Source organism: Sprattus sprattus (genome assembly GCF_963457725.1).
Source record: "Sprattus sprattus genome assembly, chromosome: 12".
Classification (NCBI taxonomy): Eukaryota; Metazoa; Chordata; class Actinopteri; order Clupeiformes; family Clupeidae; genus Sprattus; species Sprattus sprattus.
The window spans coordinates 29,131,769-29,159,034 of record NC_137910.1 but is presented as its reverse complement, the minus strand read 5'-3'; the positions used below and the strand labels follow the sequence as shown (position 1 = coordinate 29,159,034).

The 27,266-nt window shown below is 42.6% G+C and overlaps 1 protein-coding gene across 1 annotated transcript; it reads left to right on the top strand.

Annotated features, from left to right (window-relative positions):
• Positions 1 to 2,108: 2,108 nt before the first annotated feature.
• Positions 2,109 to 27,266, top strand: pparda (peroxisome proliferator-activated receptor delta a). Its single transcript, XM_080848882.1, has 8 exons — positions 2,109 to 2,441; positions 13,155 to 13,556; positions 17,640 to 17,785; positions 19,268 to 19,406; positions 21,136 to 21,338; positions 21,907 to 22,113; positions 22,407 to 22,650; positions 24,210 to 27,266. The coding sequence occupies exons 2-8, from the start codon at positions 13,217 to 13,219 to the stop codon at positions 24,455 to 24,457; spliced, it is 1,527 nt and encodes a 508-aa protein (XP_080705008.1). The 5' UTR covers positions 2,109 to 2,441; positions 13,155 to 13,216; the 3' UTR covers positions 24,458 to 27,266.

Genomic DNA, 27,266 nt, shown 5'->3' with positions numbered 1-27,266 from the left:
AGACTTCACTAGCTCGACCAAAAATCGAAATAACTTGTCCGTGTCTGTCTCCATTGCGTCTCTGGTGTCTGGGCGCAAAGTAGAGAAGCAACAACGTGCGTCTGCAGTCGTTACAGCGGCAGTCTACTTGGCACCCGGTAAAAGAGGGGCGAGGAATATACGACCTGGGGAATTATGTTGACCGACCCCAAACAGCCATTGGTCGGAACATTGAGCTGTCGGAGCAATGGGTTTATGTTAATCATTTCGAATTAGTGGGCTGTAGGATAAATGGGAAATTTTCGGAATATTGACGGGTCGGACCAAAGGGGCGTCGGAATAATGGCATGCTACCGGTGAAGCGCGCCTCATTCACAAAGTGGAGCGTCTCGCCCAGGCGCGGAGTGCCAGACCCGCGTCCTAGGTGAAGCGCGCCTCATTCACAAAGTGGAGAGTCTCGCCCAGGCGCGGAGTGCCAGATCGCGTCCTAGTCCTTACCTGGCAATTACGTATGACGAAAGCACGGTGGGGATAGCCCTCCCGGAAGCCATAGAGATTGCAATGAGAGCCCTTTGGCGGCGGTTACAAACGTAAACATCATATATCTATATGATGTCTATGGTTACAAACATGAAAAAAAGGATACGGAACCACTGACATGGGCCCGTCATAATAGCCATATAACACACAACATTTCCAACAGCATAGGTCTCATGATACAACTACTGTACAAGGCCCTTAACGATAGATTATGTTCTTTCATCCGCCTGTAAACTGTTGTTCTAGACACACCCAGAAGTCTGGCAATGATATATAAAGGCAGACCCTAACCCTAGACAAACACATAAATACACAGTGCACAGACACACATAAGGTGCTTCAGAATTCAACTGAATGGACCATCCCAACATGCAGATGTCTGCTATACTTTACATTGGGCATGAAATGACCAATTTCTAGCTACCAATGCTTAACTACCAAGCTACTGCCACACAATTTTATTATTTTGTCATGCCACAAAAAAAAAAATCGTTTTAATGGTTTGTTCACTAAAGTCCCATGTAAGACGTTACCTGGCTAGAGAGAAAACTAATGAGTCAAGCGTAGCTTTATCCATGTTAGCAAGGCCACGGTTATGTTAGACATTGGCTAGCTAGCTCTTTTTTTCTGATAGGCTGCAGAGAATATCTTTTAGAAAAAATGCATTTGTGAAACTGTGTGCGTTAGGAAAGTGTCAAAAATCCAAACAAACGAATGCAGGGATTTGTAACTCGTGTTCGTCAGGTTTCAAACAAATGTCATGGGGTCATTTATTTGTGAATCACAAAATACATTTGTGAAACATGAAATACATTTGTGAATTGCGTTTCGTGCGTTTCTTGGTTTGAAACGCGTTTCTTGGTTTGTGACGCGCGTTTCGTTGGTTTGAAACGCGTTTCGCTGGTTTGTGAATTATGAAACTAATCTAACTCCATATGCACCTGGCCCCGTGGTTACTACGTGACGCCACTGAATAGCCCAAACCTGAATGTTCTGCTATACCAAATTGTGAGAAAACTGAAAATTCAGAAAAAGTATTTCCTGTATTTTAAAAATACAAAATACATGTATTGTATTTCGTTACATTTTCTGGCAACAGTATGTATAGGCTATTATTTTGATACATTTATTTGAGGGGTATTTTGTATCAAAATACATTTTGATGTATTTTTGCCCATCTTTGCCTGTGCCCATGTTCAAGTTGGTCCCTTGTGCATTTGTTTCTGGGTTCACAGTAAACACAATACACCGAGTAGAGAGAGTGACATCTTGTGGCGCTGCACAAAACATCCCATTGCATGAGGGTCTTGGTTAGATAGCCTTTTCAAAGATTATTATTCTATGAATTTAGGCATGGGCAGAAAAACGTTGGAATTTGTTCAATATGAGCGATTCATTGGATTAGAAAGATTAAATTAGAATTAGAAAAAGAAAAAAATTGCAGCTTTAGTACATTTTGGCTGTTTTAGTGACGACACCGTAGGACGACACCCTCAATAACGTAGTCTACGTAACTTTACGGTACGCTGTGCGTGCGTGTCGGATGACAAACAGGGACAGATTTCTGACAGTACGGACTACTGGCATAGTTTACGATGGCTATTTTAGGACGAGGGAGAAGTAATGAAGAAGTAATGGAATAAACTGTTCTAAAACATAACGCGTATGTGTTTGTAACAGGGACCAGCGACTTGTCAGGATATGCTTGATATTTGGTGGACTTACTTTGAAGAGAAGAGGCACACGAAGTCACATTATTGCGAAAGAGGGAATCACAGGACCGAGAAACGGGAAAGTAGCTGTGTTTATGAACCAAAAGAAGTAGTTGAAATGTCATTATTTTAAGCGAACCCTTCTCCACGCGACTTGAACACAGCTAGACCAGATTACGTTGGACTACCAGGAGTCTGTCTTTAGATAAGGTAAGTTGAATTCTCATTTAGACTAGAGTCAGTATAGTTCCAGCATCAATGAGTACAGCATAATGTTGATGATGGTTTAAGTTCGAGATTGTGTGCGCGCGTGTGAAGGCTACGTGTGCGCGTGTTTTAAATATTGGAGTAGGGCCCCCCTAAAGAGGACAGGAATTTGGGGTTATACATTCTTTAACACTCAACTGTTCAGCCAGTCAGCGAATTTCGGGATGAAATCAGGAAACAGCCCACTCCTGCGTTAGGTTTGTTACCATAGTTTGTCTTATTTATGATGAGATGAATCAGACAAAGACATGTTGTTTTTGCTTATTGTGGATAGCTGGGGCTTGTATCACGTGAGGGATTAGCAAACCAGATGGCTACTGTAGCAAGCTACGTTAGCTTCCATGTTGATCAGGAATAGATTAGGGTCATTACATTAGGTATCATAAATCACTGTTCAGCATCCTAGCAAGGCACTTAGTAGTAAACCAGGTAGTGCGCAAATAAACGTGCTCTATCTCTTGTTTGTTCCAGAGGTATAAACCATTACTTTAAAAGCAATAACAGCTGATATCGTATTATTGTTCCAGAGTAAACCAGCATCAGTCTATGATTCATATTACAACCCTGACTTTGTAGGCTAGACGTCAGCACTCGCGCTTTTGACCTTCGTGAAACACTTTAAGGAAATGTTTAGCCTATATATCGTTTAGTACGCATTAGTAAGTGTGCTTCTCTATCGCTAGAGTAACCTTATAACAGTCGTATTGGTTAATCTTTTCAGATTTCAGTTGATTGCTGGGGGAAACCAAACACAGGATGGTCTCTGAACTTGGAACTTAGATACTATATATATATTCTGTCACCTCCTGAACTTTAGACATTTTTTTTGTGTCACACACTAACATTCCCAAAACGTCCCTTTTACTGTTTACGTCCGCCTGTTACTGGGTAAAAGAGCGCTGTTGTTGGCTGGGTGATTTTTAGTATTTTTACACTGAGCCATAACCTCCTGTCTGTGAGCAATGGATTTTTCATCATTTCACTGCTAACTGAGTAGTTATTTTTCGACACCTAGTTGTGTTGGTGTATCCCTTCCATTGGGAAATCCTGTGGTTAAATGTTTACAGTAAGCTTACACATCATTCACACTTTCTGATTCTGATTTCTGATTCTGATTCTGTTGTCATTGAAAAAGGATTCATGATTTTTTTTTTTATCGAAATGGAGCAAAATATCTAGTTAAAGCTGCAGTCTCTACTCAGAAATGCAGTGTAGGACATTGAAAGGTTTTGTGATTTGAATAGAGAAAGTCTCCATTATTTGTTCCCTGTCTCTGCTGTCATGTTCATAATCGTTGGCTGAAGTGAATTTGCTAGACGTACAAAGGACTTTCTGGACATTTTGGACAAAAGAACATTTAGTTAAAAGACCAAAGTAGGGCACTGTAGTCACATTGTCATGGTTGTATGTTTTACAAGTGATACCGCCAAGGGAAGCACCCAACAGAAGAACAGGGTTCATGAATGAAAAGCAAGGGTGTAACACAACCTGGCTGGCGAATCACTGTGTAACGATGTAACACTGTAACATTATATGCTGATATCTTCATAGCCGCTTACTGGGGTGAAGCTGCTAGATGTACAAAGGTTTTCTTCTTTTTGAGAAGGTTGAGGGCTGAACTTGTAGCTTTTCAAAGAACCTGTTAAAATACTTTTTTACTGAAAGGATAGAATGAAAACATAGCCGGTACATCAGCAGTTTTTTCGCTACTTTCAAAACTCATCTGGATGTTTGAGTTGTGAAATAGCGCAGCTAGTCATCCAAAAGTACATAAGTGGCTTTCACAGTCATCAACATGCCACAAAGGTCTTGGGGCTGCTGCGTCATCAAAGCTAAGCACTCCCTTCGTAGGAGGAGGGATTACCAGGGCCTCTTCGATGCACCTCTGCTATTCAGATTTCAGCCATGGGTATTTTAAATAGGGCCCTCCCAGGCTTCTCCATATCTGTCATCTAGAGGTGCCTCTGAATTTCCCAGTGTCACATTGACCCAACTGTGGTACATGAAGGTGTTAGGCAAGTGGCAGGTCCTTGGCAGGTTCAGGCTTATATGCTTTTTTATATCACATCCATAACACATTATTGTTGCAATGTGTGTTATAAAATATTTTATAGTTAATTTGCATCTTTTTGTTTGTGGTTATGTATAAAATCCAATATTCATTTTTGTCTTGTAGTTTACATATCAATGCAATGTGGTTATTAATGTAACTAAAAAAAAATTACATTTCCATGGCTTTGACGGTACTCATTTGGTTGCTAATAAAGCTTTTGCATGCATCGTTGCTCCTTAGTCGTCAAACTTACCACATCTGTTTAGAGTAACTGTCGTAGACGCAGAGCCAGACACAGTTTGTGCCACTTAACTCTTTGCCTCTTCCTCTCTGGGCTATATTTGCCTTTTGCTTGTGTCTCATTGTCTAGCTTAAGGCCTGTTTGCCTGTGTGTCTGTCTGTCTATCAAGAGGTTGGGGCTGTAGCTTCCTTCCTTCTGTCTGGCGCACTCACATGTGGAGGTTCACACCATTCTGGCAGAGAGGGTGCTGCCCCCCTCCCTCTTCCCTGCCTGTGGCTTGCGGACTGACCTCAGACCTGCTGAATTTGCGCTAAACTGCGTGTCACACCTGTTTGTTTCATCTATTTTATGTGTGGCGCTAAGGGGTTTTGTGTCACACAAATGTTTTTTTTTTTAGGCCTACGAAAGGGAGATGAGTCAGAATCAGTTTATGTTTAGTATATAGATCCACATTAATCAGTGCATCGTAGTGTTTATATTTCTGTTATGAAAGAGTGTAAGCCTTTATCCCAAGCCCAGATGAGCCTAACATGGTCATTGTTTTTACAAATGGAAACCAGGTTCTCAGAACCCACAAGTGAGGATTTGTATCATCAGAGTTAATTTTATTTCTTTCGTTTTTTTTCTACACAGATTTTTGGTTGACTATATCATATACTTAGACTTCACCAATCCACATGAAACTTGGCATAATTGTAGGAAGGGTTGTCTCCATAGGTGGGGGTGTTCCTTTGTTTAAGATTATAAAATGTTTGTTTAACGCGGGCAGTGCAACTGACATATGTCAATCATTTTGTGAATTTTGTCCATAGTGGGTGCTGCAACTGGCAAATTTCAATATCTCAAGAATGACCAAAGGTAAATGTTTAAGATTTGGTATGCTTATACTTGGCTACATTCAGTGGATGTGTGCCAAATTCTGTTACATTTTGTCCATGGGGGGGGGGGGGGGGGTCTGCAACTGACACATTTCAATATCTCAAGAAATGCATAAGAAGTAAGAACATTTTTTGGAAATTTGGTGTGCTTACACTTGGCTACATTTGTCTCCTTAAGTTCCATTTGGCTTGCTTAACAAAATCGTTACCTTTGGCCAATCAAAATTCAGCAACTAATACATGCTTGTATGAATGGCAATTCACGGAATTCTGTAGTCTTGTTAAGAATGCTATATAGAAGCTATTTACCCCAATAAACAAACAAGTCATCTGCCGTGCTGGCTTGCCTCATAGCATTCCATTTTATAGCCATTTTGCGGTTGCTGATTTTAGCATGTGTTTTAGCAGTCTTAACACTGGACCAATTTCGATCGTTAATTGTTCCAAGATCTAAAAAAGAGTCCAAGCTGAAAAATCCCAAAGTTTCCCTTAAAGGTCAGAGTATTTTTCAGTTCTTGGTACTAGAGGCTGTATGTTATTTCAGTTTTTGGAAATAGCAGCCACTTCTGGCCTCTTAACCCTAACCCAGAAGGTCATATCTCAGGAACTCGTTGAAGACAAGAAACTTTGGATATGGAGGTGGTGCTAAAAGGTTGCATCATTTGACAACTGGGGGGGCACTGTGAAAAATTATTATTGTTTTTTGTGTGCCCGATGACAAGGCAAAATAAAAAGGTTGTAAAAGGGTTCCTGTTTGAAAAAAAAAAGAACACGCAATACAAATATTTTTTTGTGATCAATAAATTGCCAGAAAGGCCACATATATCAAATATGGTACCAAAATAAATCAAGTGTAAATGACAACATTTTATGTTTTTGTATTATGTCAAAAGGTCCAATAAACACCACAACTTAAAAAAAAAAACATTCTGACTAACATGGAATGTGTCAGTCTTTACAGGGTTAAATTACATGTATATATAAATATATATTATTCTCTCTTATATATATTTTCAAAGCTGTTTTCATCTTCCTAATTTCACTTAATTCTTACTCATTCTCTCACTTTATGCGGTGGTCTTACTGCAGTACACTATGCAGTACATCTAGTTCGATGACCAGTGTCCCTCTTTCCATCTTGCAGCAGCAACCTACGTCATTGAGGCCAAGCTGTGGTGGTGATTTTTGCATACTCAAAGTTCATGTTCCATATGCAGCACTCGACACCACTTCATGCATAAAGAGTTCACAGGCTTTATTTAGCTAAATGCATTGATGGGGCTCATTGTTACAACTGAAAGTGATATCAGTGTGTCGTTTTGTTGTTGCCACCATGGAGGAGCCTATTTCCTTAATCAGTGCTCATGAAAATAGTCTTCTGATGAGATCTTGATGAGAATGCAAAGCAACTTCTCCTGCTGTAGTCATGAAAACATGTTCTGAGTTGATGTACTGGCTTTTCATTTAGACACTTTCATCCTAAGCATCTTACAGTATTGAACAGTTCTACATTTCCATCAGGGAGTGAGCTCTCTGGCTATCCAATCCATAACCTACCAGTTGAGCCACAGAAACACATTGCTTATCTTAAATCTTTCTGAATGGGATCACTGGCTTAGTCCAGCTGACAGGTTTTGCAGAGAGCATTCTGCACATTTAAAGCACCTTATGTGACCTGGCACATACACAGTACGATCTCAGAGAGGAGTCTGAATAGCAGGAGTATGGAACCATTCGACACACAGTACCGCCAGTCCGGTTTCAGTTTCAAGATGGTTAATGTCTGTTGAGGAACAAAAGGCTTGTTTTCTTGTGTTTTTTTCCTATTAACTGATTGTAGTGACTCAGCCAAGTGTGTTGCAAGGGTGGCGTGATATTCTTTGTGGGTGTTTCAGTTCTTAGATGGTCACAAAAAACATCCCCTACGACAGCTCTGGAAAGTGAGAATAACGTGCCATTAGTAACAGTGTTTATTGTAAGTGCCTTCCAGGAATTCTATAGGGTTTTTATCCATTTTGTAGTTAAGTTGTATCCGGAGGGATGAGGGACTTTGCTTGAGCATTAAAACAGCATTGAGTAGTTATAACTTATATACTTTTACCTAATTCAGAATTTAACACATCCAGTCAAAATCTAGTAGTATACATTGAAACTGTCAATGCCAGATTGCCTTTGTGCAAGGATACCCTTTTAGGTTAGTACCCAGAGTATAGTTTTATGATGATGCATCCAAAAACAAGACCATCTTTGGTTAAAAAGGTTACCATTTGAAGTTTTTCCTAGTTTACTTGATCAATTTAAAATATAGTTTACAGTAGTGTACGACTGGGAAATAAGTGTACTCATTTAGGATTAGTTTTATAATCTGCTGGCCAGGTATTGTTTTTTAAGTGATTGATAGTATTTGAATGCTATTAATTATTGATTTTGTATAAAATGTTATCTTAGCTTAATTACAGATTGCCTTATTCAAACTATATGTTTTAAAGTTCCTCAATAGCTACAAGAGTTATTTTACCTATTCATATAATGGTATGTTGTTGCACTAAGATAGAAGTCTTCAAGCTTTCAGTCAAGAATACTTTTGTCATGAAACTTTCATTATGAATTTGAGTGAGGTTTTGCCACAGCAGCAACACTTTTTATGCACTCCTAGGTAAAATGCCTTTCTCTGTCTCTGAAACCATCTCGTCTTAATAGATAGATTAAGTGGGGGGTTGTGTGTGTGTGTGTGTGTGTGTGTGTGTGTGTGTGTGTGTGTGTGTGTGTGTGTGTGTGTGTGTGTGTGTGTGTGTGTGTGTGTGTGTGTGTGTGTGTGTGTGTGTGTGTGTGTGTGTGTGTGTGTGTGTGTTAGAGGTGAGCCATACCAAAGGCAGCAGCACCTCTGTGCACCCTCTGACCTGGAAAGACCTTCTTTCCTGTGCATTTTCACCACTTCCCGTCAGTCTTGATAGTGGATGTCTCCCCATAGATTTTCCATGACTGACTAGCTGCTCCCATTCACTCGTAATCTGCTCTTATTTAACAGGGAACATGAATGCATTCTTTGGTTCTCTCCTCCGCTAATCACGATAAAGCTGCAGATTAGGGAAGGTTTAGTGTGTTTTTTTTTCCATAAAGATCGCCATCTACAGGATATGGAGTAGCTTACTAGTGCTTGGGGCAGTTGACGTCATGGCTCCCCTCATCCCACATCACCCACATCCCCCTCCGCCGTGGTCCATTACCAACCAACAGTAGTTTTTACCCACTTCTCAAAGTTGAACCATCAATATAAAACGATACAGCATCAGTGAAAGAAAACCTGTTTCAGTAAACACACCAGACACTTCTGAAGTACAACTTTTCCCAGCTGTTTTTCCACCAGGAAGAAGGCTGTCAGCTTCGCACGCAGGGTTCTGTGGAAACTAGATCTGTGAGGAAGCTGCAGCCAGTTAAGTCTCCACGCAGCCTTCCATTAGAGCTTGTATGACCCGTCCATTGGCCCGTGTCCTCCCTTCGGACGAGACTTCCAGGAATCCCTGCCACACCCCAGGAAACCTCTGGATTCCAACACAATCTCAGGAGCTTAAGCATCTGAGATGTTGACAGAGCAGAGAGATCCGATATGACCACCCAGTGAAAGTTGTCTGCTGCCAAATGTGGCAGCCTAAACTGAGGCCTTGCATACTAAAGGCTGACTCTAGCCAGGGCCCAGGCTTAACCTCATGACAGGCAGGCTCATATAGTAAAGAGTGCAGTCAGCCAAGTCAAATTGTAGAGTGGTGCTGCATATTTAGCAGGAAAGCTACAATGCCTGGCTGCCATTTTTAAATGATTGAGGAAAGTGCTGGAAGGATCAGGGTTTTGTGAGGTGTGAAACATAAGACAAAGAAGACATAACAATTGCAATTCAGAGGACATTAAAGATGTATTGTACACTTAGATATGCTTCTTAAGCTGTGAACTTAATTATATGACTGTACCGTGATTAAACAAATTAATGTTGGTGTTGACAACATTTGTATGGGTTGAAAATAGCCAAGCCAACACACCATGCTCATGTAGAGGCAACCAGTCAGTACGTCTGTACATCCTGATGTTGATGGCCCACCTCCCGAGCCCCCACCTGTGAGTGTGGGTCCCATCTTCATCTGCTGATCGAGACTCATAATTTACAGGAGTTTATGCCCAACTCCTCAGCCACATGCCCACTTTTTAGCATTTCTCAAAAGAATGCAAGGGGGTGGACCTGGTCTCAGTTCCACTTTAAGTTATTGGGGTGACACAACTTTCACTAGGGTCCCTTTTATCAATGCTTGCGCTCCATTGTAAATTAACTCCTGACCTGCTGGCACAAGGTTCTCCATGGTTGAACTTTGGCATAAAAAGCAAACACATTAAAAAACAAACAGGCCCCTAGTTTGAAAGCAAAAACAGGTGGAAACTAGAGACGCGTGCATACTGTTACAGAAAAGAAAACCATTCAGAAAGGTGTGGTCAGACTGAATCAGTTATAGGTTTGGTAAAAGTCGACCAATAACATTGCCAAGAAATCCCTTTTAAACGGAATGCCTCAGACTATATTCCAATGTAACTGCCCAAGCCACATACCAAAGAACTGAGTGTTCTTTGGTTAATCAGGCTATGTGATTTTGCAAAATATAACTTTCGAAAAGAAATCCCGGCTTTTCTTAATATGCTGAATACCTTATATTTTCTTAATGACTCCTTTTCCCAGTAGGATATGTATAGTGAGGTGATGCGAAAGAAAGGCCTTAAGCGTTTACTGCAACAGCATATTCGGTTCTTTCCTGGTAACTATGATCTTCCACGTTAATTAGTGATAGAATTAATTTAGAAAACACTGTTCATGACTTAAGAATGTATTAATCAAGTGCCTTGTTAATAATTACCTTGTATGAATCATGTGATTATGTTAGCAGGATCATGGCTTTTCTGTAATTCTGTGTGTGTGTAACTTAGATTATTAGGTGCTGACGCCATGTTGTCTGCATATGAGTAAGAGTTATATGCGTAAGGAGAGGGACCTTCTGCATATGTTTGGCTGAGCTCAGAGGTGATAAGAAGGGTCGAACTGTGCTTGTCCCCTGTGTAAAACTGACATCCTTGCATTTCAGAAAGCGCAGTTGAGCGTGGCTATTCTTGCTGACATTAGAAACATTTATGACGTCAGAATGAGATAAATCTTAAGTATATAAACCCTGTGCGATGTTATTGAAGTTGCTTCACTTTCATCCTTGTGCTGTGAGTGAGACCGATTGCAAGTTGTTACTGAATAAATATACTGATCTAAAACTCCGGAGTCCTGAGATAACTTGAGTGAATTTTCACCTAACAATTAGATTGAACATTTGAACATAGAATTATTCTGAGAACAAACTGTAGGCTATTAGGTGTAGGCGATGCATCCAGAATTACAGCACAACTAAACAGGGGAGAGGGAGCCTGTTTGGCATTGACTAAGACAGTATGCAGGGCTGAAAAGAACCTGATGCGTTAAATGCAGCAGTGACCGTTAACCTATGAATGGGGAATGCATAAGATATGGGAGGTTGCGAGCAATGTTTAGATGATTGAGAACACCTGGGTCAACATAAAAGCAATCTCGTTGGAAGATGCACTCTTTCTTTTTCTGCTTTAGTATCATTAGTAAGGAAATGTCATTGGGCCTCATTTTCGAACGCAGCTAAGAACAAGTTTGGAAGAAGATATTAATGAAGACATTTAAAGAAAATGTCTTTTGCTAGATGAGCATTTAATTCAAGTTGAACAAATTAGAAATGAGAGTTTTTAAAGGGCTAAACATTTTAAAACTCACACACACACATTCGAGATAGATTAATTAAATTAAACCATAACACAGGTGGTGCTGCATCCTTGCTACCTTTCTAAAACGTGATATTTATTTGCCAGACAGATACATCAGAATTGGGCAGTAATGGTTTGTGATTGGCATGTGCAAATTTGTCATTGTCAGAAAAGAAAATGATCGTCATGCCTATAGCCAAAAGCCACGCCTCAGTAGAATATTTGATTTATCTCTGGAGTTAAGATTACTCACCCTGGCAGCAAAGGCACTTTTCACCATATTTCTGCCACAAAAAACTGTCTTAAAGTTTATGTTTATTTTGTATGTTTATGGTATTTGGCAGAGGCTTTCATCCAAAGCCACCTAAAAAATATTATTGAGAAATAGAATATAAATAATAATGATAATTATGATAAATATTATTATTCTTATTGTTAGTATTAGGTATTATTATGTTTCTTGTTGTACATTAAGGGGGCTTTCAACTCACAAGACAGCCCTCCCATTAGGAAGCTTTTTGTACTTGTCGTTGTTACTATCAGGAAACAAACTTGAGCCTATTGCCCTCGCTCCCAGAAAATAGTCTCAGCCCCCTGCTCGCACGAACCCTCTTCCCCTGCACTCACTTGCAAGTGTGGGCTTTGTTTCCTAAGGCCTCCCCTCTCCACATGCCTCTATTCCTCATCCCCAATCACAGCTCAGTTTGTGTGTGTGTGTGTGTGTGTGCTGCTATGACTGCTGCAGCGAAGCAGGAACCAGCCCTGTGTGGGAGAGGTCACATCTGATAGTCGATCCGACTGCGGGATGTGCTCAGACAAAACCAGACACGCTAGACCTCGGCCCTGGGAAACAGGTGCCTCTCAGCTCTTTCCATTTTTCCCCTCTTCCTTTGACTTTTCCTCTACTTTTACTTCTACTCCTTCTTTCTTTTTTCCCCTTCTTCTGATCTTTCTTCATTTCCTTCTTTCTTTTCTTCTGATTTTTCCACTTCTTCTTCTACTTCTTCTTCTTTCTTCTTCTTCTTCTTCTTCTTCTACTCTGTCTTCTATCCCCTGGATTTCTTTTCTTCATTTACCCTCGTTTTCTTGCCCCCTACTGCTCTTTTTGTCATCCACTCTTTGCATTCTTGGTCTTGTTTTTTTTCCTTTCCTTTCAGCTCAGACCAACATACTCTTCTGTGTACACACGTGCTGCAGGCTCCAGGGGCCTAATCTTTCCCTTGCCCACTCTCAGACCCCTACTGGTGGTCCACTTTCCCTTCCCCAGACTCCCCCCTCCTCTCCTCTCCTCTCTTTCCTCTCCTCGGCAGGCCTCTGGATCCTCCCCCCATAAGCCTCCCTAGCCTCACACATCTCTCTGAATGGCCCCATGTGTGACAATAACTTGAGAGTTTCAGTTGGCGGCCCCTTGCTGGGGAGCACCATGTGGGACAAAGCTTGCACAGCTGCAGGCTACTAAGAGAGAGAGATCGCGTATCTGTAGCTACGCTGCTTTGTTGTTTCTCCAACAGTAATGCTTGGAAGCCTTCAGAGATGGTAACTCTGAGAAAGCGGCCACTTTGTGAGATAACAGCAGGGCTTTGTTTCATGGGGGAGAGGAAAGTAAACAAAAAGTGGACTTGACTGAGTAAATACTTGAGAGTGCATTGACATGTGTTCCCTGTTGTTTCCAGGAGGACGGCGATGGCGTTGGCATGAGGGGGGGAGTTCGCGACCACATAGCGACGGCAGAGCCATGGAACAGTCCAGGACGTCAATGTTGACGGCCAACCAGAACAAAGACCCCAAGGTGCGGGGTAAGAGCGACAAGAAGAGGCCCAAAGGAAAGCTCTCTCCCTCCAGTCGACATTCATCCCCCGTGCACCCGGACGAGGAGACGGGGCTGGATGACAAGATGGAGCTGGGGAGTGCCGGGGAGGAGAGCAGCTGGCTGGAGGCCTCTCCGGAGGAGCAGTCCTGGGACAGTGGGTCGCAGAATGGGCACGCGGGTGAGGAGGAGCCACTGGAAAAAGGCAGCTCCAGCAACAGTGCCAGCTGCAGCACGGGTAGCCCTGCCCCCTCCAGCAGTGGCACAGGTGAGACATCCCTCCCATCTCAGCCCATCTCGTGGAAACAACTCCCATCAGCCACGACCGCTACCTTAAAATCTAGCCCTAAATAATCCTAGTGGTCAGACGGGTAACATAATATATATTCATTCAGCAGATACTTCTATCCAAATCAACCTACAGCACCTTGCAGATGTACAGTACACTGGATATCAAACCCATGACCCATGAGCCTTTTCTCAATGTTGAGCCACAGGGGCACCAATACCATACACACATCATGTGGTCCCACCCAGTCATAAACTAGAATCTCCAGTTCAGCACTCAAAGATCTGTAGGAACGTGTACAAGCATAAGTCTTAACCTGCTCTCATCAACAGCAGACATGGCTGCAGGCCTTACCCATAACCTTCTCTCTACCAGCCATAACCCTTCACCCTCTTCACACCACACATCAGCATATCCGACAATACCAGCGAGAATGACTAATGGCAGGACTGCATTGGCGTGAAAACAAGTGTTGACTTAACTCATTACCTCTGCTGTGGTTCTATGGGACACAGGCTGCTGCTTGTCATGTCATATATCAAGCTCATGTGACCGGGTGTAACCCACTTACAAATTGTAGTTGAAAAATAAGTTATAGCTAATAATAATCATGATAAATTAAGTATTACTATTATTATTTGAGTCATAACCTTTAACCCTCTTTACACCACAACTCAGAAGATGTCAGCTAATGTCTAATGCCATGACTTATTAGCTCCTCTGTTGTTGTAAGGGGCAGACGTTACTGTTTGTCGTGTCATGTCATATTAAACCTCTGGCTGCTCGAGCTCCTGCGTCAGGGTGCTATGCTTGCTGACTGAAATAAGAACCCTCTCCTTAACCTTTCGCCTACAGTGGGCCTGTCAAGATGACTGCTCCTTTAGTCCCTGCCACAGGCTAGCAGGGAGAGGACGCACACCTCAATAGTAGAGCTTTTGGCCGGTGCCTTATGTGACTTATCAACTAATATAATACGTCTAATACTTCTGACGTTATTGCACTCGTCCTAGATGGTTTCACAGTATCCATAATACCTCGTAATTACTATTTAGTATTTCGCCCCTATGTTTTTGGTGCTGTCTTAAGCAAAGGTTGGGGTTTGCAATGTAAGTAATGAATGTAAAAACACTGTTCTGTGAGGATGAAGTGCTGCTCAGGGCAAAAACGATTATCTGTCAGAGAATACTGTATGCAGTATGTAGGACCGTTCTGCCTTGTGTTCCTATGTACAACAAACACATTGTCACCAATGCATGTACCTACAATAAAACTCAAATTGATTTCACTGGCATAGGCATGAATAGATACAAAGGGCAGTAGGTAAAGAGTCTATTATGAGCAGCAGTTTCTGGGACTAAAAGAAAACGGCGTTCTTTCAAAATAAATACTACTTTGTTTGTTTTTTCCTTTTGTTCCAAAGGTCAGTGTAAAGAGTGCTCATGTTACATGTCCTGAATGCATCATTGTGACTTCCTGTTTGTGTTTTGTACAGCTTATACAAATGTTGCCGAAGCCAATGGCCTCCTTTGCGTAAACTATGAACGCACTTTGAACTGGTGACAGAGGTTCCATTGAAAACCCTCTGTTTCTGTTTATTTAGAAACATGGTGGATAGCGCCTGGCAATTCTCTTTATTTTTCAAGCTCCACCTCTACAGTGGCCATGAAAAGCGTTGTTGACGTCCTCAGAGAATCGTTATGTGTAATGATTTCATTTGTCCCTGTCTGTGTTTGTTTGTTTCTCCACCCCTTTGAGCTGCCAACACCCAGCGCTTTGATGCTGTTCAAAACCAGAGTCCAATTTCTCTATGGCATCTAGCGATATACGTAGATGTAGAGGTGAGAGTGTGAGTGAATGTGCATATAATACTGTGGCACCCCCTGTAGAGGATCCCCACCACACTCACTCACACACACACACACACACACACACACACACACACACACACACACACACACACACACACACACACACACTCACACTTCAGGTTAGTACGTCTCCTTCTAAGCTCACTAGCTGGAAAGTTCCGGCGCGGAGCTGCGGCTGTAGATGTTTGTTTTGGCTGGCCTGAGAAAGGCCCCCCCTCATCAGCAGCCCAGTGGTGCCAAGACACTGAGCTAACACAGAGGGTTCACCAGAGGAGAGGATCAGCTTTCTCACAAACACCGTGAGGGGGGGGGAGCACACCAGGCTGGCTGGCCAGCTGGAGGGTGAGAGGGTTTACCTGGGCCCTGGAACTGGGATTTCATCTGCAGGGTTGTCCAGAAGAGGATAGAAAACACTGGAACATTCATCCAAGGGAACATGCCAGATGTGATGAGGGACCTCAAATCAACGTTTTGTTCTTGAAAGCAAAAGGACACGAAGATAATAATGAACAGTACACACCTCCACTGTCTAACGGAGCTCTCTGGGTGGGCAGGTTTGCATGTCTGTGTGAGAACCTGGGTTCATGTTCTCTGGCGTGGAGAGGCTATGGGAGGGTTTCAGGTAGTCACTGAGCCACTCAGTGGGGGCCTCCCCAGAGCCTGACCCCATGCCGACCCCAAGCTCATGTGACAGGTCAGTCCCGTCACCCTGGCGCTGTACGCTGAGACTCAAAGCCTCTGCTCCTGCTACTGCGTCTGAAGCTGAGGTCCGGAGGACACGGAGCACTTTCCCACGTCTTAGGTCTGAGACAAGGAGAGAGTGTGGAGTACTAAAGAATATACACAACCATATTTATAAACACAACTTCACAGGCACTTGCAATGCACAAATATGTAATCATACTCACACAATCACAAACACACATCACAATTTCACAAATGTTATCGCATGCATATACTGTAAATAGATGAATACATAACACATTTAAACACATAGTGGACTGTCTGTATAAACACACATGCATTCACATTCTTACACACACACACACACACACACACATTCTCTGCGTGCCTTGGGGTCCGTGGGGAGTCTCCTGGGCGAGGAGGTTTTCATCCTGGTCTCGGCAGTAACTGACAGAACCTATTTAATGACTCCTCCCTGCCAAATACTCCCACTCACCCAGTAAATTTACACAGCTCCAGTGCTGTTTTTACGACTCCTTCTAATTGTATTGCTGTCGTAATTCCACTGGAGACACAATACAAATGTTTGGGTGGGATAGTGAAAGCACCTAGAGTATAGTGATGATGTGAAAGTGATCATTTTAAAGTTACTTTCAAACCCTGTAATCTCGAACTTGACCAGCAGCATGAGACCTTGAGGTGTTTTCTCACATCCTATGATGGCTTGATCTAAGATGACTTGTATATTCCCTGAAAAATAAAGTCTAGCATTAGGATATCATAGCTTAGCACTTAGGATATCCTATAAACATTACTAGCTCAGCATTGTTGCTTGGTAGCGTTGACATCTTTGAACCCATTCAGTCGTTACTTAATTATGAAGGGTATGAACTTGGGTGTGTCCACTGACTGGGGCTTGGGGTTGTCTCCTCTGAATAATTATGTGTGTGTGTGTCTGTGTGTTTCATTGTGCTTATTTATTGGCTAATGCAGGAACTGATGGTTCTGTCTTGGTTCTTGGGTACTTTTTCTGAGGCTCATTATAAGACCCACCTTTTAGAGGGGTTTTTTGGCCTTCTGTTTGCCTGAACAATGCTGCATCAGCCCTTCATTTTAAACCCTTACTAGTTTACTAATCCTTATTTTAAATCAAATGTTATTTCATTTTTCCCATTGTACCATTGTCTTGTAAATACTTAATAGTGTAATTTACGACAGTTAAGAACACATCAACATCTTTTTTAATCCATTGCCTTACATTTTCTCTCCTTAGCAGTTCATTTATCTAATTTTACGATCTTACAGAATCTATTGTTCAGGTTTTTAACCACGTCAGGTAGCACTGCATATATTTTGATAAAGAAAATGTTGACGCACTGCGTCTCCCCCCCCCCTCTTCTTCTTCTTCTTCTTCTTCTTTTTCTCTATGTCCATCTTGTTGAGTACAGTTGTAGAAATATCTATCTTATGTAAAAAAGGAGGTAAACTCTGTATGGTGTGTCCTTGGCAGAGCTGTCTCAGACGTCTCCTCCGTCGCTGTCAGACCAGCTGCTGCTGGGTCGGGACGACAGATCTGGGATCAACGTGGAGTGCCGTATCTGTGGCGACAGGGCCTCCGGCTTTCACTATGGTGTTCATGCCTGCGAGGGCTGCAAGGTGAGGCCTGGGCTGTCAAAACTGTCATGGTGTGTCAAACACACCCAATATACACTTACAGTATATATGTACACAGTATATACTACCTCTAATGAGTGAATCATGGAGAATTCCTGCCTGGCATCTACTTGCCAGACCAGTATATACTTCCAGTATTTGCTAGTCCCCGCGCCTCTAGGTTGGCTGTGGGGCACTGAGGTTTAGAGTGCACTGAGAGACGGTTTGGTTATATACCATCTTATTATTCACATTAGCAGTGCCTGTCTCCCCACGTAAATGCTACACGCTAATAGATGGTCCCCCAGGGGCAGAGGCATCCTGGGTCCCCTGGTGGGCAGAAGCCCCAGGCTACTGGGTACACTGGCCTTGGTGTGTATTCCAGACCCTCCAGGATTTCGCAATGTCGCGGTCGCACCAATTCACGCGATTCAACGATTACACGCGACTTCAGCGCGACGTAGCAAATTTAACACATCTTCGCAACTTTCCCGCAAATTTGGCATACCATGCCTCAGCAGGAAACAGACTTATTTGGTATGAGAGGAAAATATCAGGTCGAGGCTCAGTCTACATTGGCTGGGTTGGCTACTGGGCTGGCTACTGCTAACTTTGCTCCAATCCAATCCAATCCACTTTATTTATATAGCACAGTTTAAACAAACACATGGGTTTCCAAAGTGCTGCACACAGAAAAAGAGATAAAATAAGTATAAAATAATAAAAACACATGACCCACCCAACACTTCTACATCACATCAACACGCCATCTAGTGTCCAAAGGCCAAATAAAAAAGGTGCGTTTTTACCAAGGTTTTAAAAAGACACAGGGATGTAGTTTGTCTAATATGGAGTGGCAAAGTGTTCCACAATTTTGGGGCTGCTACCGCAAAGGCACGTTCTCCTCTGTGATTTTGCCTGGTACGGGGTGTGGCCAGAAACAGCTGGTCAGCTGACCTAAGCGAACGGCTAGGAGTTTAGGGTTTGAGCAGCTCGGCGAGGTATGGTGGGGCAAGGCCATTTAAGGCTTTAAACGCAAATAAAAGTATTTTAAAATGAATCCTAAAACGTACAGGTAGCCAGTGCAATGAAGTCAGAATAGGTGTAATGTGGTCGTACTTTCTAGTGTTAGTCAAGAGACGAGCTGCGGCATTTTGAACTAATTGTAGGCGGGCAATGGAGGCCTCACTAATCCCCATGTAAAGTGCATTTGCTGGATCTAATAGGTGAATCTAATTGAACGTGGAATTAACTTGTTTAAAAAGAAATGTTAACTTAAGTCCTCATTGGTAAACATATGATTACTCATGTAATAGTATTCTCGGAAGACCACTACCTCATTCAAACTATTATTTTCTCTCTTTTATCCTCCCACATTTGGTCATTCACTCTCTTCCTTTCCTTCCTTGTTATTCTTCTTTCTCATTCCTTTGTTCCTCTTCCTCCTCTGCTCTTCCTCCTCCTCTTCCTCTTGTCCTTGTGCAGGGCTTCTTCCGGCGGACCATCAGGATGAAGCTGGAGTATGAGCGCTGTGACCGAAGCTGTAAAATCCAGAAGAAGAGCCGCAACAAGTGCCAGTACTGCCGCTTCCAGAAGTGCCTGATGCTGGGCATGTCCCATGATGGTAAGGGGAGGAGAATGAAAAAGGGGAGGTGAGCAAGAGAGGGGGTGAAGGGAGAAGGATGAATGGGTAAAGGGGAAAGAGATGGGAAGAAGGAATTGCAGTGTTAAAGCTAGGGTAGGCGATCCTGGAGAACCTAGCAAGAGTAAGATTGTAACCGGAATCAGAGCCCCAAAACAGACACTGCCTACTGTCGGAGCAGAAGTCCCCAAAACAGTGTTGGAATCGAGCCGAAGAATTGTTGTCATCGCTAACGTATCCAACATGAGAATTCATGTCTCATTCACCTGTCTCACAACTACGAAAACACACAAATTAGCTACATCACTACAAATGTAAAACATTCTGTTCAAAGCCTATATAGACTGACTTAAGATAAAATACCTTCAAATGACTCTTGGTCACAACTACAATGCAGACACCTGCAAACATATACACAGATAGACTACATAAAAGGTACAAGTACACATAGCTACAGTCTACTAGGGTTAGTGCTAGGATAACACATAAGCTACAGTAGCAAGCTACATTGGCTACATAAAACAGCAAAATGACTCCGTCCTAACCAAACCAGATCAACCTGTCCAACAGAAATACAGATCAACCTGTCCAACAGAAATACAGCAACCATGGTGTCACTATTCAGGACCTTCAGCAACATTATGTAACAATTTGACTTTAAAATTATTATTTTGATGGCACACTGACTTGTAATACGGAGAATGGCGTCTGTGCCAAAATACGCATGGTGCACCTGGTATAGCACTGTGTAACTTTGGTGGACATTGCGCTGCACTTCTCGCTCAAGCTACCTAAAACGTAATGGCACCTATGACACAACAACAACTAGACCCTTCTGCTAGCTATAAGAGGAGGTTAGCGCAGTATTCTCTGTATAGACATCATGGTAAAGGTGACGAAGAAAGTTATTATCTGTCTCATATACTGTCGGGTCATAGTGACAGTTTAAGCACATATGACAAAAAGTGATTTGTAAATGGGTTATCCGCTGCAGCTTTAAAACAGTACGGGTGTGGGAGCTGTGGCGCAAGTAGTGGCATCCCAACCAGATACTGGTCTAGTTCCGACTGGCCGTCATTTCCTGATCCCACTCCCATCTCTCTCTCCTTCCTTTTATCTAAAAATACACCAGTAAGGTCAAATGAAAAGGAGAGTGGAAGGCGATAAAGAGAGGAGAGGAAGCTCAGAGACTGAGAATATGGAGAAAGCAGACGGAGAGGAGAGTGGAAGGATAACATTGGAAAACGAGAGAGGATGAGAATAAAAGAGAAAGAGGGGAAAGGTTACAGGGCAGGAGAGGCAACAGAGGGTGTGTGACGTTGAGAGGCCGAGAGGTCACAAGAGCAAGCACTTTTGTTTTCATTTAGTTACATTTATTTCTGTCTGACCACACAGAAAAGCCAGTGTGTGTGTGTGTGTGTGTGTGTGTGTGTGTGTGTGTGTGTGTGTGTGTGTGTGTGTGTGTGTGTGTGTGTGTGTGTGTGTGTGTGTGTGTGTGTGTGTGTGTGTGTGTGTGTGTGTGTGTGTGTGTGTGTGTGAGGTCTCTGTGTAGAACAACAGAGGATGAAGCTCACATTTATTTTTCTTTCTTTCTCTCTCCCAATGTCTCTGCTTTTGGATCTTTCGAACTCTCTTTGACTGTCTTTCTATCTCACTTTCTCTCTCTTTTACACTTTCTGCCTGTCTCTCTCTCTCTCTTTCTCCTCCACAGCGATCCGGTATGGCCGTATGCCAGAGGCGGAGAAGAGGAAGCTTGTGGCAGGGCTGCTGGCTGGAGAAGCGTGCAGTCAGAACTCCGGAGCCTCCGACCTCAAGTCACTGGCCAAGCGTGTCAACAACGCCTACCAGAAGAACCTCAACATGACCAAGAAGAAGGCCCGCAGTATCCTAACCGGCAAGACCAGCTCCACCACAGTAAGAGCCGGCAGCAGCAGCAGTATCGGAAACAAAAATGTAAAACACATTTAACCATATACAGTACATCAAACATGCAATTATGTTTATTAGCACATTAGACTCACTGTAATTTCTTGTAAATTTAAAATGTTTTATTAGGGGGAGTTTTCTTATTACTCCTCAATCATAGGTTAAAGTCACTCAGTGCTCCTCAGTCATAGGTTAAAGAGTGAGCCAACTTGCAAGGCTCTGACACTCTTTTAGAGATCTTGGTTCTATACAGTTTGACCAAGATTATGCCATAAACAGAAAATAAGGACTAGATGTCGACCCAAGGCCTAGATTTGACTACTTCATACTGTAGTGAGAGCTGGTGTCATTGAGTTTGCATTCGGTTCATTAGTGGCTGTTGAGTTTCATCCAAAGACGCTTGTGATAAACAGTCCCATACAAACAGCAGCATTGGCTTAATAGAGGACTAGCAAACTAGTGTTTTGTATAACATTAAAAATGAAAACAACAATGATGTGTTCAACAGCACATGATCCATTATTTCTGGATATTTAGTCATGTGTTTCATCCACAGCCGTTTGTGATCCACGACATGGACACGCTGTGGCAGGCAGAGAATGGCCTGGTGTGGAACCAGCTGGTGAACGGGGCGCCCACACACAAGGAGATCGGAGTTCACGTGTTCTACCGCTGCCAGTGTACCACCGTAGAGACAGTGCGTGAGCTCACCGAGTTCGCTAAGAGCATCCCAGGGTTCCAGGACCTCTTCCTTAACGACCAGGTAGTTACATATATTCCTATATCTAACCAACCCACCACCGTCTACTAAAATCAGAGATGATATTTTTTACTATGGCATGCCACAGGGTAAGGGTTGAGATTGGGTACAAACCCTGGTTTGGGCAATGGAAGAGTTAGTTGGCTCTGGACACTTGACTGCTTCATGTCCTGGTGAAGTTTTTCAAGTGTTTCCATGCCACTGTTAAAATAGACTTGCCCTTAGGAAGATTGGGATTAAGGCCTTGGTACTAAAAAAATGATATTAAAATTATTCAAATTGTTGTTGTCCACTAGGTGACGCTACTCAAGTACGGGGTGCATGAGGCCATATTCGCCATGCTACCGTCACTCATGAACAAGGATGGCCTGCTGGTTGCAAACGGGCTGGGCTTTGTGACGAGGGAGTTCCTGCGTAGCTTACGGAAGCCCTTCAGTGAGATCATGGAGCCCAAGTTTGAGTTTGCCGTCAAATTCAATGCACTCGAGCTGGACGACAGCGATCTGGCGCTGTACGTGGCAGCCATCATCCTCTGCGGAGGTGAGGAAGAATGAGTGGGATGTTTACATTCCTGTTTATTACTGATTCTGGCCATGTTGTAAATAACTGAGATATAAATAGTCTAGCACGATGGAGTGGACTTGAGGAGCAGAGACCAACACAGAAACAAACATCTCTCTGTATTTATCTAAAGACACACACACATTAAAGAGAAATAGTCCAACACAGAAAAGACACCAAGGGCCTGATTTACTAACATTGCGACTGCAGCTTAATCTGCGGTCGCACATTAACGCACTGCGTTTTTGCGCATTTTTCGTGGTATTTATCAAACCAGATCCGCGCTGGGCAATCATTATTTAGCGCACAGTTAAAAGATGGGAGAAATCGCCTGCAAGTTACTGCCACCATGGAGATTCGAGGAAGAGAAAATGAAGGTTCAGCGAAGAGGAGATAGATATATTGGTTCACGTTCGCTCAATCACTGAACCTGATTCAATGTGTGGTGTTATATTGTTGTTCTGCCGCAGTCACGATTATAAATTGGTGGCATTAATGCATAAACTGTCTATTATAACAATATAGATTTTGTTCATGGCGAGAATAATAATTTCTACAAGGGACATGGGTTCACTACAATATATATGGACGTGGGTGCAATCAATGGTTCCAATTACGTTCGGAAAGTTTTTGATTTAAAAAAAAGTCCTGTTTGATGTCTCTAATTTCAGCTATGGCAGTGGGGAAATGTATTGACCAGTGCACCGTAGCAATGCGTCGAGTACCTGGGTGAATATTTGGCTGAGTGAAGGCTGAGATATACCAACTGCTGATGCTATAACTGTTTGAAATGATCCGATGCCAATATTTGCAATGTTGTCCGGAGATTAACAACTGATGGAATGGAATGTGATCGCCGGTTGGAGGGTTCGATGTCGTCTCAGATCTGGTTCAGTAATTCAAGTATCGCGTGGCTGGTTAACCTGTACCGTCTAATGATTTGTGGTTCGCTTAACTGAAAAAGTGTTATACGAGTTGAAACAAATATTTCTGTGCGCTGTCTCTGTCTATGTCTTCGCCTTGCTCTTATAACTGCTGCCATATCAACGTTTTCAGACTCAATGGAAATGCGCTTCCTGGTTAAGACGTGCTTTTATGAGGCGGAGAATTATCCCGCAAATTAGAGACGTGCGCTCGCCAGGCAGTTTTAGTAAATACCACGCAATACATCATTAGGCGCACTTAACTTCTCTCCTCCCATATATTTGCGCCTCACGCCCAGGTTTCTTATACCCTGCCCACCTCGTTTTGGTTTACACTCACAAAGCGTAAAAATGTCGCTTCTACTCAAATGCGCCTCCTTTGTTAATACGGTTTTATGTTTACAACCGCTATTTTACGCCTGAAATGGGCGCAATCCTGTTAGTAAATCAGGCCCCAAGATTCCAAAATGTAAATTCAATTTCATTTACATGAGTTCACTACCTACAATACGAACTTTCAAATAGAAAACAGAAATGAACAAAACAGTGATTTTTTACCTCCTAAAAACACATTCCCAGAGTACACTAATAAAATGCAAATATATGTGTCTCTAGACCGACCTGGGCTGATGAATATCAAGCAGGTGGAGGACATCCAGGACAACATCCTGCAGGCTCTGAACCTCCACCTAAACACCAACCACCCAGACTCCAGCTACATCTTCCCAAAGCTGCTGCAGAAGATGGCCGACCTGCGGCAGCTGGTCACCGAGAACGCCCAGCTGGTCCAGAAGATCAAGAAGACCGAGTCTGAGACCTCGCTGCATCCACTACTGCAAGAGATCTACAGGGACATGTACTGAAGAAGGAAACAAGGGCTCAGAGAGCCAAACAGACACAAACACCCGTCTAGACGGATGTGCAGACACACGCGCGTGTACACACACACACACACACACACACACACACACACACACACACACACACACACACACACACACACACACACACACACACACACACACACACACACACACACACACACACACACACACACACACACACACACACACACACACACACACGCACACACGCATGTACTTGTGAACTGGATATGTGCAAGTTCTTGAGGTTACTAAGCATCAGAGAAAAGGTCAACGAGTGTGTTGAAGAAGAAGAAAAGCAGAAGGCACCAACTTCCTACCCCACAAACCAATGCAATTCTTTTTTTGTCATAAGAGATGATGTCTATTCTCATAACAGATGATTGTGGTTCACTATTTTTATACTGCGGATTTTTGTAGCCTCCTCCTCTTTTGGGGGTCTTTCTATTGATCAATTTGTATTGGTCCTGGTCTGTTGGTCAAGTTTTACTACTGTATAGAATTTGAAATAAGACTATGCATATTTTGTTTAAACAAGTGTTTTAAAAGTTATTGAAATCAAGGACTTACTAAAACTATTAGTTAATATTGAGAACTTTCCCAAGGTAATGCAATAGCTTCAAGATTTCTCTCGTGTAGCCTAATACATAAGAGTGTGCAATCACTTTCACACCACCTCTCGCCCTCCCTCTGTCTCATCCTTGACAGATCCTTGAAGCACACACACACACACACACACACACACACACACACACACACACACACACACAGAGCACCCAGGAGGTGAAATGTGAGAATAAAACAGGACTTCCCTGAGGTCAGGGCTGACCTGAGATCCTCATTGACAGTATTGCTTCATACAACCTCCAAACCTCAGTTTTGTTCTTTGTCTTGTTGTATTTGTCATGTTATGGGTCTATTCCGTAATTCTGGGGATCGTTAATGACAATACTGTGAAGAAAAAAAACTTGATCACAGGGTCTTGCTAAAAAATATCATTACCCGACTTATCTGTTTACTCAGGACAGCAGAATTGTAACCAAATCTATTTCTGCATCCACCATGGCAGCTTGTAGTAGCTGTTGCATTGGTTTGAGAGTGAAGCTGCTGTTAGGGGGAACTGGTTGTTTGGCATTCTAAAGATAAACTGATCTTAGATTTAAGATTCTTATCTCAAAATTAGATCCCTTTCGGATCTCCCTGGATCTTTAATATTCAACTTAATTTTCAACACAGTCTGGCAGAATTAATAGATCAGGAATGGCTTGCCTGATGGCCACCCCGTCAGAAGATTATATTGTGTGTGTGCACAGCACATTCATAGAAAAAGGTTGACTCATGAAATGCTACCATTTACAGCACCTTTAACTCTCTGCCGTTCTTAGTTTCAAAAGCCCAACTCCATACCTATGTGTCGCCATTCATGGACCTTTCTGGCAAGCCCTGTGCACATGGTGCCTTGATGATGACTCCTGATGAAGTTCACCCCTTTTCTTTCATAGGTCAAAGGTCTTCTTAGTTCTCATTCACTAAATATATGTGTTTGCAAAATCCTTTTGGAGTTGTGGAATCTGAGGAATATACTAAACGTGAACTATATCCAAGTTGTTCTACTGATACCCAGTGTCTTTTCCAAGGGGTTTGGACTCCAGAATATGGTAAAAAACTAGTTGTGACTGAAACGTAGCAAGCAAAAGAGGTCCACATTTACCAGCAACATTTCACATATCTTCACATTACTTGGGTTTGGTCCATTATTTTCACTAACTTCCAAGCGAAACTTTGTCCACTTCCATGAATTATAAGGGTGAATGGGATATGCCGCGACTGATGGTCCCACTCTGTGGGGCACGGGTAACCCAGGTAACCCAGCGGCCATGTTAGCCATGCTGAGATTCTGGGTGGGACTTCAGTGGGACCGAAAGACGTGGCATCTTCATGTCCCGTCAGTCCTAATCGCACATGCTGTACTCTTAGTCTTCTTCAAGCCAGCTCTTTAGTGGTGTGTCCTCGTCATCAGTAGCCTTCAATGTATTATTGTCTAAACTGGTGTTTGTGGTTGTCAGTTTATCATTTGATCATGTAATAGTAATTATGTTCCATGTCTTCATTCATTTTTTCTTTTGGTGCCTGAATGTGTCATCACATCAAGATGAAATCAAAGCAGTTTCACATCTCATTGATTGTAGTCATGGTGACTCCAAGAGGTCAGATCTTGAGGTGCTTTTTCCTGATTGGCTCATTGAGATTCTGATGTTTTGTCACAGTTGCAGTAGAAGAGTCAGCCACAAAGGACCTAAGTTGACATAAAAAGTATATTGTTAGCATGTTTCCCCTAAGACCTGAGCCTCAGTCTGTTGAACCTGTTGCAGTTTTTTGTTCCCAGTCCTATGCATATTTCTTTAAATCCTATGCACACTATGTCCAAGCTCTGGATACATTAAATTGACATATGGACATAACCTATGTACATTCAGTTCATATATTGTCTCATTGTGGGCCTCTGGATATCTTGGTATGGTGCTGCTATTTTTTCGTTTGTGTTAGGTTAGCTGACATGGTAACTCTTCCTGGCCTCCCACTGTGCAGAAAAATACATATTTCCTCTATGAGCACTGTCTTTGTACAGAGGCCAAGCTGTGAACACACAGTGGTGGACACTGTGCTGCTCTCTTATGTTGTTTGTTATTTTTTCTGTTACTGAATAGAACAAAGTTACAACTGAAGATTACCGCAGTATCATTTGTATCCATTTTATGGAAAATGAGTAAAACTTTACAATCTGTCA